We start from the raw sequence: 15,710 nt of genomic DNA on the forward strand, positions 1-15,710 counted from the left end.
GAAGCCCGGAAAAAAATTCTGCTCGCTGTTACACACCAATGAGTGCCCTAATCGTAGCCGCCATTAACATGCGGCTGACGTCAGGGCGACCGTTTTTCGCGGACGAGACCGTCTTCGCGAGAGTTGAATCTATGACACTGACAGTCAACGATACTTTGTGACTTTACTTCGATTAGTCTTTGGGCATGTTTACACGTTCAAATAATTTGGCCATGTGCATTCACATTTGCGCGAGCAAATCGTTTCATTTCAATAGAAGCTAACCGGCCGGGCAAATAATTAACAATAATTTTCTTATTATTTAATTTGTAAGAATTAGTTATAGTTATAGTTGATTCTTTATGTGTATATAAAATAACTGTGCGAGGTAGACTGAAGGTGTAATGCACAAATCAGTTTGCACAAATTATTTCAAGTGTGAACGGGCCTTTAGTCTTTCACTTTGAATCTTATTCGTGAGTTCTGTCGTTTTAGGTGATCCACTCGATGGTGTACGAATTAAATTACTGTGAAATGAATTATTGTAGCATTTTGGATCTCAATAATGTGATTATTTTGCAGCACAATGTATTGGATTGGTGCGTATGAAATGTCGTTTTCATGAATGAAACTTTAACCATATGTAGTTTCCTGAAAACTACTTAACCGCTGTTTCTCTTATTGTTTGTCGTGGATTATTTTCGAGAATATCTCTTAAAACATTATTCTTGATGACATTTTCTGACGTTCCGTTTGATTTATTTTCTAATGAAACATTACCAGCCTTGAACTGTCTTAACATTTACATAGCCTAACCACAAATACTACCTACAATGGTTTCAACAAATTTTGTAGCATTTATGCCACTATTTAAGCCAAGTTAAATTATTTATGAAGGCTGATAATGAGATTTCAATATTTTTATTGTATATCTTGCTAGTATTTAAACACATTCATTGTAGCGAATTTCTTCTTCTTTATGATTTAATACAATAGGAGGTCGGACAAAATTTCATGGCTGTAACGGGCCTGGTAAAAAATAACTTAATTATTTTGAAATTAATTATGAGTAACAAGTTAGATACCAACGTAAACAAATATATAAGGAACCTTTTGTTTAGTATCACAACAAAAATTTCTACAAGGAGGGGAAAACACAGATAGCATATTTTTTATTTCCAACTGTTTGCCCCGAAAACATACAGGGCCACCGAATATCTGTGGAATAACTTATTGCAGGTTGTAATATTGACTTCTTAGTTAGTCATAAGTTTCAGGAAACACCTTTTCACTTCACACGGCTGTACAAACATTTCACAGTGGTCTTGCCTGCTGTCACATTCGTGCATCAAAATTGAATATTACATTCTTCCTTTAATTGACGATATATATATTAAGTGTATTAATAAATTTAGTATAAGTTCCTATCGAAGTCTATGGTGCTTAATTTATATTCATAATAATATTTAAAGATTTTACACACTTTTCACTCAATGAAGTTTAGGACAGATATTTCTAATTGAAAATACATTGTCCCATAATAGAAAAACATAGTGGATAATTTATTCGTCCACTTCATGCACACGGTGAATGTAACAAACAAACACTACGATCTTGTATCATTTACAACTTAATTGTCAATTAAAAGTTAAACAGCTGTGTATGAATACTTTTATCTGCCGAAAGTGTTAAAAGGTAAAAAGGTAAAAAAGTAGTTCGTCATTCTTAATCAATTAAACGTGGAAATCACAATTTTTAGAGTAAAATAATACTTCTTGAATGCGTAGACACTTGGCAAACAGTTATTTAATCTCACTAACAGTTTAAAGGTCGGGATGACGCTCTATAAATACTACTGCTTTTCATTATGTATTATTCGAAGAAAATGTTATCCAATTCTGACCGATAGCAACAAAGAGCACGCCCGAAACGAAACACGTGCTCCCGGAGTAAAGAAACTAATATAAACCTCACGAGACCCATGGGGTACGTAAGGTCACTCCAGAAGAGGATACCGTTCCGATTTAGCTGTCCCACCGAATAGGAGTTTATCGAACAGGAATATACATGTACAAACAATAAACGTGGCTGATTCCTGCACGTCTGTTAAATTTACGCTTGTCAGACGCAGGCCCTCGGCGTGATATAACAGCGCGTTACGTGAGTTTGACGAGAGGGTGGCGGCCAATCGTTTGTTCTTCGATTAATCGAGCAAGACTCCTCGGGCCAAGTCGTTCTACTAATATTTCAATAACCAAGAAACTCCCCGGGGTTTCGATTATCTACGCAGCGAACGTATTATCGTCGAATATTCCGTGGGACGGTTGTCGGCAGCCAGCGTTCGCTCGGTCGATTGCCTCATCTGACTGGTCGTTTTGTTCCCAACCCCTGAAATCATCCGAAATTTTCGCCGCTCGAACGGAGTCGGCTGCCTGCATAATATTTTAGGAACGTTACTCAATATTATATCGTTATTACTGTCTATCGGGTGAATCTCTTAAGAGTCGCAATTACATAAAGTTAAGGTGTATCATTAAGAAAGAACACTTTTGAGTAGTGAGTTAGTAGAATGATTCTTTATTTAAGATGATACATTTTCAATACGCAGAATGTCATTGCATTCACAGTGCAAGCTGATAACGGACAATTTTATATGAAAATTAATTTAAGAGAAAATTAATAAATTATAATTTCATAGGATGTTACATACATTCCCCCTCATAAGTATTCGGGCATTTATCAAATATGCATTTAATGTTACAAGGCATTACGAAATTGCAGTAAGTCTGAAATAAATATTGTTTACAGCAGAGTTTCCATTATGCACTACGGCCATGTACGCTGACAAAAATCACGATACGCTCTTCAGTTACTTCGCTGTTTAAATCATTGCATTGAAGATATAATTTTGTATATAGAAAAATAAAATAGAATTCACATAATATTTATCTAAACCTATACTTTGTCATTGTTTAAAATGTTGTATTTAATAATTTACGAATGACGGATATAGCCGGCATTAGTATCCATAGATCACAGATAGCGGCTATGGTCGGCGTTAGGGACGAAAGGGTTGGGTTACTATAAATTAATGAAAGCGGCCTATAATGTACAATATTTAGGAAACATCACACTTTCTTCATACAGACCAGGTGCCCTAATACTTATGAGCGCCAGTGTACCTGCCCTGTGTCTATTAAATTATTTCTTAACACCTATTTTGCATAAAATTCTTGAGAAATATTTATTAAATACTTTCCCTAAACAATTTCTGTATACCTTCAATTTTTTATAATATAAAAACAGGAATTCAAGTTTCCTCAACGAATGTTTTTGAAATACAAAATTCAGTATCAGAAGATAAACATTTCAAGAAATACTCATTGAATACTTGCCTATACAATTTTTTTACTCCCTCCATTTTCCATAATAGTGAAACAGTAATTTAAGTTTCTTCTACGAGGTTTTAAATTTCTAAATTCAGTATATCGGAAGATAAAACTTTCAAAAAAGTACTGATGAAAATGTTAATAAAAGTTGAATCGATTTCATGTATTCTCTCGTGCATTTAATAAAGCATTAATCGTTTCGTGTCATTCACCGAATTCCGAAAGACATTACCGCGAATAACAATGGCACGTGCGCGAGGCGGCGCACGGGAATGGTCCGCGTTAATTTACCAGCCTGTAATTAATTCGTGGCTGCAATTAACGCCTGTTATCGACGTTACATCGAAGGTGTGCGCTTCTGTTGCAGCCGTGCAGAATGAACGGCAACCCAGAAACACTGCCACCATCAGACCGGAGGCTCTCGTTGAGATGGACCAGGAGCGCGCGCTTCGGGAGGCAGCGGTGGCCGTCGGTGTTTTTGGGTGAGTTTCTTTCATTCCTGTTTCTTTTTTTGCATTTTTAGAGCTGCCAAAATTTACCAGCGTCAATTATCAATACGAAACCGTGGTGGTAAATAAATCTAAATATTGTGCGAATAGAAAGATATTGAAGACAATAATGAATCAAATAAATGTCCACGATTTATTACACGAATATACAACTTTGTATCATTATTAAATTAGAAAAGTATACGTGTGAGGTATGTCAGTTCTATTAGTGCAATATGTAGTATAAATTCCTAGGTACATAACTAGTTCTTCAGAGACAATTTTTCCTCCACTCACTACTCTAAGTACTCATTTCATATAGCGAATAAAAAAGGAAGATATTTATTTTTATATTAATATTATACTTTAATAAAGAAAATTTTCTTATTTTCATCAAGGTCAGTGAAAACATTCTTTACGAATGCGTCGTATTCTCAGATATTAATTTTCACTAAAGATGTTTAGTTCTTTTTGACCACGTACTTTTTGCCAGAGCTAGTAGTACTTATTGTTTAACCCTTTCATTACCAATGGGACACGTGTATCGCATTAGGTAGATAAAACAATTCTGGTAGGAAATTTTATAGACGACACACCTAGTTATATTCCATCCCACTGGTACCGTGATCTTTGCTGAACCTTTTGTAGGACATGTGTTCTATGCATCCTTGTCAATCCTTTTAATAATCAAAACTTAGATATAGTGTTTACTAAATTTTCAAGATGGCACTGAGTCTATATAACGTGTTATTAGTAATCTACGTCAATTTTAAAAAAATGGTAGCGAAAGGGTTAAAATAAATCAATCAACCAGTCATTTCCTCTCAGTTAGTGCTCTAATATAACCCACGATCTAATATTAGCACCGATAACCACGTTTAGCGACGAAACCTTAATCAAAGCTCACAAAGAGAGCACAGCGTCTATCTCTAAGAACCTTGCTCCATATCTGGGGTCACCGTGCTGTAAATTGTATTTTCGTTGTCGGTCGTGTATTTAAGTGACGCAAAAGCCACCACGGATGAATTTTAAAGCGATCGACGGGGCGGCGAGGGGAGGGGGGATTAAAAGTAACATCGAGGACTCGCCGCGATCGATAATCACCGATCGCATCGGAAGCAACGACAAGAGCAAGAGAACCAACGACACGTTGTTGGCACGTTTGATCTTCTGCTGCAGAGCAGCATACTTTTCGCCGTCGTGAGCAGGCTGTGCTGCGCGACACGCCACGCCGAGCGTGATCTATCATGAAAAATTACCTTTGACTGGTAGCCCGTAGCTGACCGTTTTTCAGGTAATCGGGTACTCAGGTTGGAACTAATGGGAAATCCATAGAGCGCCAAGGGGTGAACGTTAAAAGCGACAGCGAGCGTGCCCCGACGAACGACGCTTCGAGTCGATACAGACGCTCTATGGAAATTATGTATTCCTCTCTGGACATAGTCTGAACGTACTTTAGACTTCAGAATTTTCACATTTTAAATATTCGTCAATTCTTACCCATGCCTTCGTTTTATGAACACTAATAACAGTTTCATCTTCGTACAATTGTTTTATAGTTATTATTAGGTCGTTGCACATGAAATGATTGATCTCACTGATAGGTATATTTGACCTTGCTTTTATAAATGAAAATTATTAACACGGTGTCTGTCTTTATTGCAAAATTACACATTGTATTCTACTCGTTTCCAGGTACTATCTAACATACCAAAAAACTAAAGTTAATGAAGGCAGACAATTAGTCTCAGTTACATTCGACCATTTCCTCCACATGAATTAAACGACGAACATTTAAGTCAATTTCATAAATAAACTTCTTTTAAAGTGTATTCGAAGTCACCTTCAAATTCAGTATAATTATTATGTAATAAACATAACATGAACGTAACATTTATATTTCAAAAACGTGTATAAAGTCTATTTAATTTTACTTCGCCTAATAAAATTCGTATAATCTCCAATACAATAGCAAGTGCTGGTAATAACATAACAATTTCATACGCAAGAACCTAATAAATTGGTAAGATCTAATAATACAATTTTATGTTACATGCAGAAGAAAACAATTTGCAATGAACGTATTTAACATTTAAAAAAAGCATAGATGGTAATTGGAAGTTGCTTCAAAATTGTTTTTAAGCATTTACTTTCATCATCAAATTTGTAATATTTTATATAACTGTAGCATTTAAAACTTCAAGATCTTATTCCATTAGAAGAAAAAACTTGATCTACAGTTATCTAAAATTTCAATATCGATATTTCACATCTACAATATAATTTTCATATAATATGTTCTTTTATTCCATAATTAAAATAGAATAAAGTGGAACAAAATTGACCACTGTTGACGTCTAAGTATCAAGAATCTGTTGATACCATCAGATTGTGGTCCTTTCTTATCCACCTAGGTCTACATGTGGAATGAGTACTGAAGTTACGTAAGCTTAATAAATCCATTCACGATTCTGTTAGACTCCTCGTTGAACCAAATATTATAAGGAATCTCCTGCAAGATAGAGCACAATAGGGGACAGTTCCAATAATACCTTTTTTTATGAAACAAAGTAAACTTGGCTCATTAGTCGAATCGACGATAATACGAATGAGGGAACGCTTGTTACAAATAATAAATGACTTTTATTCAATCTACAATAATGCAGCTAAGAAAAAGGGTGGTAGTATAAATATCTTACACCGCAACCTCGACCATTACCATTAATTATCGATTTGCGGCACGCTTTAATACCGATCTTTATTTAGCTCGATACTTCCTAATGTTCCGCATAAAAAATAAATACGGAGACCGATGTTTCGATCTACGAATTTTCCTCTAGTCAACACCTTCTTCGACGTTTCTCCTTTTTCATTTCGCCTAGTCGATCGTTACATTTATTCTACGTATAAGTCTACTTTCAACGTTCCACATGAGTACTTGTGTTTTATCATCACGGTCTCGTCGAAGCACATGTATATGAATAAATATGTTTCTATAAAATTCAAATTGCACACCGTTGAATAGTCATCGGTTCTAGTCCTCGTGGGTCGAAAATTCCACTACAGCGTCGCCGTGAATAATCTGGGCGAACAACGCCCTAGCTCTCTTTCTGGGAGACATCGACTCGTCCCCCAACTCATGGCGGTGTAGTCTGCGACTCATCGAAGGCATCCCAACGTCTGGGTTGTCCCCTATATTCGTCTCTAAATACACCGGTGGCAAAGTCGATCTCATATCGCTCTCCGACTTGGCGAACTTCTTGATGGGTTCCCTATAGCCGATCGAGATATCGTCATCCGCATCGAGGACAAATCCGTGACGCAGATGCTCCGACTTGGTCTGTCGGATCACAGAGGCGACGCACCTCTTTATATCAGCCTTGAGTACAGCCGCGACTGCTGTCTCTTTCTTGCCCGAATTTCTCGTCACGTTGTCCAGCATTTGCAACAACCGTTCGAAAGAATCACAAATCTCCTCCATAGACTGCTGGCTAAGCATCAAGAACCCGCTGGTCTCCTGCTCCTTCTCATTCAATGCGTTCTCCAATTGGACCAACCTCTTTTTCATCTCGTTCAGCTTCGTCTCGGCCTCCTCGCGACGATCACGTTCCTCGGCCAGCAAGAGACCACTCTGTCTAGTTTCCTCCAGCAGACGATCGTGCTCCGACTTCGCCTCCGCCAGCTGCACCTGCACCATTTGAATCCTGGCCGAGTCTTCCGGACAGAGACCGTCCGCCATTTGCGTCGCCGCGTCGACTTTCGTTCTTTGAACTGAGCTTAGATCCATATTCTTCGAAGATGTCCTGTTGGTTTCCTGTTGAACACTGTCGTTGTATATTCGATCGCATTTAGCGATCCCAGTCGTTTCGCCCATGACCGACTGAATATGAGACTGCAGATCCAAATGAAGAGACACTTTCTGCTTCTCTTGTGAACTCTGTACAACCTGCTGTTGATCTAGCTGCCGTCGTTGAGCGCTTAGATTCTTATACGGTAGAACGTTTGGTCTCACTCTGGTCTTCTTCGGGTTGTCAATTTGACTGGCTCCGTTCCTCGGTGGAACTTGATACGGCCTCTTAACGTACATCGTCATGGCGCTGCGTGGCCTGGGTAACGTTTTATTCTCATTTTCGACCCTCTTCCTGTTACCCGCCGACACCACTCTTCGATTCTGTTCGGGTGAAGCGAACCATCTGTACTCGGACTTCGTGTCGGCATTGTTCTCTTCTAGCCTCTTCATGATATGCTTCACCAGATCCTCGTTCAGGTTCGCGTTCTGCCTGACATCGAGTACGACCAGGGTGGTGTTGTACTCGAGCAGCTCAAAGAGGTCTTTGACGATCCTGTCGGTCAGCCCGCAACGTTGCATGTCCAGCGCCTTTAACCACAGACTGTCCCTTATCGCCTCAATCAGCTCAGTCGCGGCCGCGTCGCCCAATTGGGGATTGTCGTTCAACGTCAAACGACGTAATCCTGGCATCGCCTCGAGATTCGGTTCCTGGTATCTGAGCGATTGCTTCCAAGTGTCATGGTACAGGGACAGCTTTTGCCTAGACAACGCAGCCGCCAATGCTGGGCCGCATTTGCACGTCAGGTCGCATGAACTGAGATTCAACGATCTGATACTTGGAACATCGGCAACGGTGCGACACACCACCTCGCATGAACTGTCCCCGATGTAACAGCGTTGAAGGGACATGTAGCGAAGCGTCTTGGTGTGGGACAAACCGACGCACAACACCGCCAAGCAATCAGGAGGAAACGGGATACCTTCCAGCTCCAAATTGGTTAACGTCGGAGAATTACGGACGCACTGGCCGACGCTATGAGACATCCATTCGAGAAGATAACGGGACAATACTACCGGCGCTTTGCCCATTGTTCTGGCTTTGTCCTCGGAATTGATCTCTTCAAGCGGTTTGCGACACTGGTACCTACTGCGAACGCTGATCGATTTCAGGCTACGATCCAAGGACAAAGAGTTCAGAATCGGACCCCAATCGTCCATTTTCACGCGATCGGTCGTGAAGTCTAGATTGTGGGGCAAAGTCACGCAGATGACGGGCAGAGGTCGCAGACGTTGTTGCTTGCACAACTCCATGTAGCAATTGGCGAAGTTTCTACTGGTTGGGATCGCCATCTTCGATGGGGCAGCCAACGGCGCGCCGACCTTTTTACGATTGTCCGGACATTTCTGCTGACTACACATTGTACGATGGATAGATCGGTTCAAACGTTTTGGGTCCTGGCGAATATGAATTTATTTGAATATAAAATTAATTTTCGATGGGATCGTGGACGGTATTGTTCGTATCTTAGTGAATATTATTCATTTCTTTTCGGAATTCTAAAGACAAGATCGATGATTCGATGTGCAAGTTGATTCATTTAAATCTTAATTTACTAACCTTCCTCTATGTTACGTCGTTTGTAAGTTAACCGCAAATTTTTTGCACGCCGTCATCTGCACTCTCGCCTTTTTCAATCGTGCCGGGAAGACTGACGGTTTCAAAGTCCTCGGTGGAAAATTGTACGTGGAAACTGTAGCCTGATTTCGTTTCGCTGCTCTCGAAAAACCTATTTTAACCCACCTACCTACCCAAAATCGGCAATACAAAGTTTCTACGCGGCATACGTTGTATGTATGCAAACAAAACTGGCGTGCGAACAAATTAAAGTTGCCGCGAGTCGGCGAATCGATCGACGCTGATTTCGACAGCGTTTTGTACAAATCTGACCATGGAATAGCCAAACCGTCTTATTTTTAGTTTCTGCAGGATATATCCAAACTAATTATATTACACTATGTATTAAACTATCATATTGAAATATATTAATGAAAATAATATATAATAAAAATAATTCAACGGTATAATGGAAATGATGATTAGAAAATATTCTATAGCCACCATAGGCATTGTCGAAATATTTGCACAAAAATGTAAGGTAGACTAACATTTGATTAAACTTCAGAATAAAATAGGGGAAATATGATGTTTCAGGCCACCTGTGTCTCTGGCTATGGCGAGATATACGACACCGTTGCCTTTGCCCACAATAGCACCGACGACAAATTCGGCAAACCCACCGACACCACCTCGACAGGATAATGAGGATGGTATTTATCAATACTTTCCTATTTCATTCTTTATTCGCTGAAATCATTTTTAACATTTTGACTTTTGGGAAGTATTAACTTGCTGAGAAATACATAAATAGCCAATTGCATCATTCAGATATGTAGAGTGTTACATTTCTATAACAATCACATACATGGATCAAATGCTATTAGTTATGATTAGACTGCAGATCATTATTTTTTTCTACGTAAATTCAAACATTTTGAAATCAATTTACGGTACTGAACTTATGTCAAAGACTCGTTTCCTTTATTAAATGTTCTTTTGGGTCCAAAGTAAAGTTCATACTAATCTTGACGAAAATTTGTATTGCATTGTTTTTTGCACACTCACATTTAGGATAAATGCATAGAATGCTCAGGGTAGTTACAATTCATTTTACCTCTATAAGGTCTCATTTTTATTATGCTACACAGACAATTAAAACTATCGCTGAAATAATAGCAACCTTAACACATACTTAAGCTATTATTTACTGTCCATAAATTTAACAAACAGTCGTTAATTCTGAAGATCCTAAATATAAGAATATTATCCTAAGAAGGATTAGTTCTTTTTAATATGGATTCACGTCGTCAGAATTCATTTTAATGAGTTTCTTAATAATTTTCTGAAATAGGAAACGGGTCCGAGGACAGCATAGACGTGACTAACGAGGAACCGTTGACGCCTCAAAGAAGCGGTTGTACGCAACTTCCGCCTGTGATCCCATCGTTGTACTCGCCCGCCAGCGCTGAAACTGTGTACGAAACCAGCGCGAGGCTACTCTTTATGGCCGTGAAATGGGCGAAAAATCTACCGTCTTTCGCAAGTTTACCCTTTAGAGATCAGGTATGTCGAAAATAACGTAAAACATCAAATAGTTTTAAACGAAAATATATCGAAACGTAAAGACAGATATGACAATTAAGCTGTAGATGCTCATACAAAAAATCTGTGTAGATTGATTTCTAAAAGCGGAAGTTAAATAGAATTTTAATTTGTCTATCTAAACTTCATTGAGGGATTTATTTTAATAATGTTATCTACATTTATTATAAATGCATAGAATCTGCAATTTATTGATAATTCAGAAACTATGTTAATAATTGTAAAATAGAACACTTATTGAAGCTATTGTATCAAGTGTCATGACCATGACTATCAAGGCACTTAATTCTTTAAGAATCTCACCACATATATGGTTAATACCACCATATGCAAATGTTACATTGTATCATTAGGAGAAAATATTCAACGATCGTATATAACGAAGTTAACTTTTGACAAACTACTGTTTCAATGAGAGATTTAGGCAAATACAGAAAATCAAAGGGTTAGATCTAGACTAGAATATTACTATAATTTTAGAATAGAATAAATTTACAATATAATTACTAGATGTATCAATAAGTAATCCACTATATTTTGTCAAATTGAATACCTACACTTATTGTCGAGGAAAGTAAAAGTTTATGCTGTTTCAGTGATATATAGCCTTATTGTCCAATATTCGTCATCGTTTCGGAAAGGGTAGAAATATAATTTAAATCTAAACTGTATTCCTAGTTTAAGAAAAAGAAATAGTGCGTTACTTACTGGTGCACCTAATATAATTGTGAAAACAATAGCAACATCTTTTAAAGACGAATAACATAATTCTGAAATTCTCGAAGGACAGTATTGTAAACTGAATGATCCTTGTTCTGTAAACAGGTGATACTTCTAGAAGAAGCTTGGTCTGAGCTCTTCCTATTGAACGCGGTACAGTGGTGCCTGCCACTCGAATCCTCGCCCCTTTTCAACTCGGCGGAACTGACTGCGTTGACTTTATCGCCGCATCCGCATCCGCATTCGGGAATTCACATGCAAACCACCACTGGAAAACCGAGTCAGGTGGCAGCGGATGTGAGGCATTTGCACGACACTTTGCAGCGATACAAGGCCATAATGGTCGATCCCGCGGAGTTCGCCTGCATGAAAGCCATTGTTCTCTTCAGACCAGGTTAGTCGCTTCGTTCATCGAAAATCAAAAATAAGTTTCTTTAACGATATAATATCTACATAAAAGTATTTTTATAGGCACGATTAATTATATACACTTTCAAGTAACAAAATATACGACTTTGGAGATTTATCATTAGTAGACTACGGATGATTATGTAAATATGTTTTCCTGGACTATTTTATAAAGATTAGAGTCAAATAGAAAATTTGCCTTATTAAGGTCCCTAGAAGGTTTTAAGTATTATCATACAATTTGATACATACGAAAATTTGTCCAGGTATAGCAAATTCAGAGGATTAAATAAAAATACTGCTATTTCAATAAAGTATCAATATATATATTTACTGGATAGTTTTATGTTATAACTTAGTAATCTTCTTTCAAACTGATTATGAGAAAAGACAATCCAGTGTTTTCAGTCTCGGAGGTGTTAAATCGTGTTGAGTTAACATTAGAAGTTGAAGGATTTATGTTAAATTTATTAATTTGTTGTAATTAAAAAAATAAATGGAAAGTGTGCTTCGTCCGAATGTCCAAAAGAAAATTGCTTGAACGTGTGTTATAGAGACACGCGGCTTGAAGGATTCCAGTCAGATCGAAAACCTGCAGGATCAAGCACAGGTGATGTTAGGCCAACACGCAAGAGCTCAACAGCCAGCAAGTCCAGCGAGATTCGGCAGATTATTGTTATTGCTGCCATTGCTGAGGACAGTGCCAGCGTCGCGTGTGGAATTGATATACTTTCACAGAACGATCGGCAACACTCCAATGGAAAAAGTCTTGTGCGACATGTACAAAAATTAAACGCAAACATCCATCGACGACCATCAAACAGAAATGTTCTTCGAAAATTATCGGAAGTAGATACCTTGTACAGTGCCGTTTCGCACTCCAGGAACGAATGATATTCTGCTGACATCCGTGATATCGAGAATACTTTCTACGAGATGTTTAACTACTTCTGTGATGCATTTAACTCATTTATATTTAGATGACACTGACTGTACAATCTTAAACGATGTTCGAACACGTTATTCGTAATCGATCAGATCGTCACAAACACTTAATCGAGACTTTCCAAGATTAAACCAGTCTTGACGTAGCGTGTATAAAAGAAGAAGACGCAAAGACTTCCTTCGACAAGAGAATCGACACCGTATTAACTCGAGTGCAACGTGTTATCACGGATATATTCTTCGATTAAGAAAGAGATTAACGAACGATTAGGAGACGAATAAGACTATTGTGCTGACCAAATATGATCGAGGAGGATCGATTGTAGTCGATGGTTGCTACGATTGAATAAAGGTTTGGCCTAAGGATGAAGCCCCGAGCATGACCCTTTCGATTTACGATCCCGTCCGGTGTATCTCGTTTTTTTTTCTGCCGCTGGATCGGGGATCGACTAACGACGGATGTACTTCGAGAAAGGTAACGAATCAACACACCTACAGTATTTAGGTAACAATACAACGGTATCTAAGGCGAACGAAAGATACTCAAGTCGCGGTGTAAGAATCATAGATATATATACACATTTATTTATTATAGAAAATGTTTATCGAACATTAGGTTCGACGTGTTGACCAAGTCGTTTTTGTTCCTCCGCCTTTCAAACGCCCTCGAGCACGATCTGTACGAGTCTGACGAAAAATCGTTGTTTTGCAGCTCGAGGGGGATGAATAATGTGATTTATTTTATTTATCTTAGTTTCTGTTTACTCTATCGACTTTTGTTCTCGTATTAACCGATATCGGGTTTTCGATGTACGAGTAATGGGTATGAGTTTTACGGCGATTGTAAAGACAAATACTCGTCTGTGCTTTTCTTGTATATTTCGTGTTGTGATACTATTTGCTGTAAAATTCTAGGTACCGAGTCACGTGGCATATATTGTAACGATTACGTAACTACTTGTAATAAAAATATACATGCACAAGAATCTCTGCTGGAATAATTTACTTCCCAATAACTTTAAATTGAACAGTCGACTTCTCACACTGTTCTTTATATAACAAAAATATCGTTTCTTATTTTTTCGTGGTAATTGAAAGCTTTCAAATCATGTATTTTAAAAAGCTTCTCGACAAACACATATTTAAATAAAAATTAACAAAATCGGACAGTGAACATGTTTACGAAATTTTAGAAAACCTCTACTCATGATTTATACCATACTTCGCAAAATGGATAAAATTAGAAATACTTAATAATGGTATTATTATACTGTTAATAATTTTACTACTAACTATTAGCTACTCAAAATGGGATTAATTAAATTCGTTGTGCACAAAGACACACAATAATTCTTCACTTCCTGATGCATCGAAGATGAATTCAGTTTACTCAGCGACAAAGGTCAAGAGATCAGTAACACCGAACGGCTTTAATTTTCTGTTTACCTAACGGAGGGTGCACGGAGAATCCAGCCGAATCGAAATTTGACTTGGTACACGCCTGTTAGCGTACGATCGCTTCCCCGAGTCACGGTGGTTGTTGCATAAACGTACATATTTATTTATCACCGTATAATCCCTGACTTTCCCTCGGGGGTTTTGCCACATGGCAGTTTGACGGTCCCCAGCGGAATTACCCCCTCGGTCGCTTATAAATTACATCGAGCTACGAGCAAGGTTTAAGGGCCTGCTTAAGTTGTCAAAGCAATCGGAGAGTTAAACGCCCCGGCAACGGGGGCGAGACACCCTTAATACTTTTCCAATCGGAATGCTCCTTCGACTCGTGGGGCTCTTCGAAAACGACCTCCCCGTGTTATACTCGATTGTACGCATCTTTCGCGCGTGGTTCGTGGATGTGTATTTTTTGCAATCTTACGCGGTTAAAATAATGGAACCACATTTAACTGGGTAATCTTGCCTAAATAAAGGAATGATCTTTTTTAAATGAAACCAACATCAAAATATGACAGAATTAATAGATATTCGTATGTATTATAAAAAAGGTAAAAATAAGTCGGAATTCGAAAAAAAGGGTAGCTGAGACGGAACACCTAGGGAATTTGTAAAGAGAACATTAAAAACTTTATTTTTGCTGTCAAAAATGTATAAAAGATACAAATAAGTACATATATATCTTTCGTGTTTTACAGTTTTATAGATTAATTTTCACAAGGGAGAAATCAGTCAAATTTATTTCTGAATTTTATTAGATTGAGTATTATTGGGCATTATTGAATCTTTTATTGCATTTAATTTTGTACACTTATATTTGCACATAAATACATAAAATCTGTTGTTTATACTATAGCACATTTCAAATCGGTGCTGTGACTGGTTATTTAAACAAACAAACCGGTAATTTTCAAATAATGGTAAGAAACAGAGATAACAAGACTTGATAATAAAAAAAATTTATCAAGTGGACTTTTCTTTACAGTTGTTGAGATTATAGCGTGACTTATAACCACGAATTATTTCATACTGGTTCAAAAACTATTAAAATTAAAAGAAGAATAGTATTAATCATAATCATACGCCCAATAATAAAAAATCCCGTCAATTAACAATTTAATACAAAGTTTCTAAATATCATTTAAATTATTCCGGTTCATGCCATCTCACAAACTTACATTCCATACATGTGCAGAACCCATAGTGTAATCATAATTGCTTCAAACTACGTTTCAGTCAATTCATGAATATCACGTCATCTTATGCATTCATCAAAAGGACGACTAAAAAATATTTGGTACTGTACAATAGCATACCAA

The 15,710-nt window shown here is 37.7% G+C and overlaps 1 protein-coding gene across 1 annotated transcript in view; it reads left to right on the forward strand.

Annotated features, from left to right (window-relative positions):
• Window positions 1-12,787, forward strand: part of LOC107186692 (photoreceptor-specific nuclear receptor-like) — a 33,809-nt gene extending 21,022 nt beyond the window's left edge. The window contains exons 4-8 of the mRNA XM_015574624.1: window positions 3,736-3,850; window positions 9,859-9,974; window positions 10,616-10,827; window positions 11,692-11,980; window positions 12,549-12,787. Coding sequence (XP_015430110.1) covers window positions 3,736-3,850; window positions 9,859-9,974; window positions 10,616-10,827; window positions 11,692-11,980; window positions 12,549-12,787 — 971 coding nt within the window. The remainder of the gene's footprint in view (window positions 1-3,735; window positions 3,851-9,858; window positions 9,975-10,615; window positions 10,828-11,691; window positions 11,981-12,548) is intronic.
• Window positions 12,788-15,710: the final 2,923 nt, after the last annotated feature.

This window comes from Dufourea novaeangliae, unplaced genomic scaffold (assembly GCF_001272555.1).
Source record: "Dufourea novaeangliae isolate 0120121106 unplaced genomic scaffold, ASM127255v1 scaffold84, whole genome shotgun sequence".
In the NCBI taxonomy this organism is placed as follows: domain Eukaryota; kingdom Metazoa; phylum Arthropoda; class Insecta; order Hymenoptera; family Halictidae; genus Dufourea; species Dufourea novaeangliae.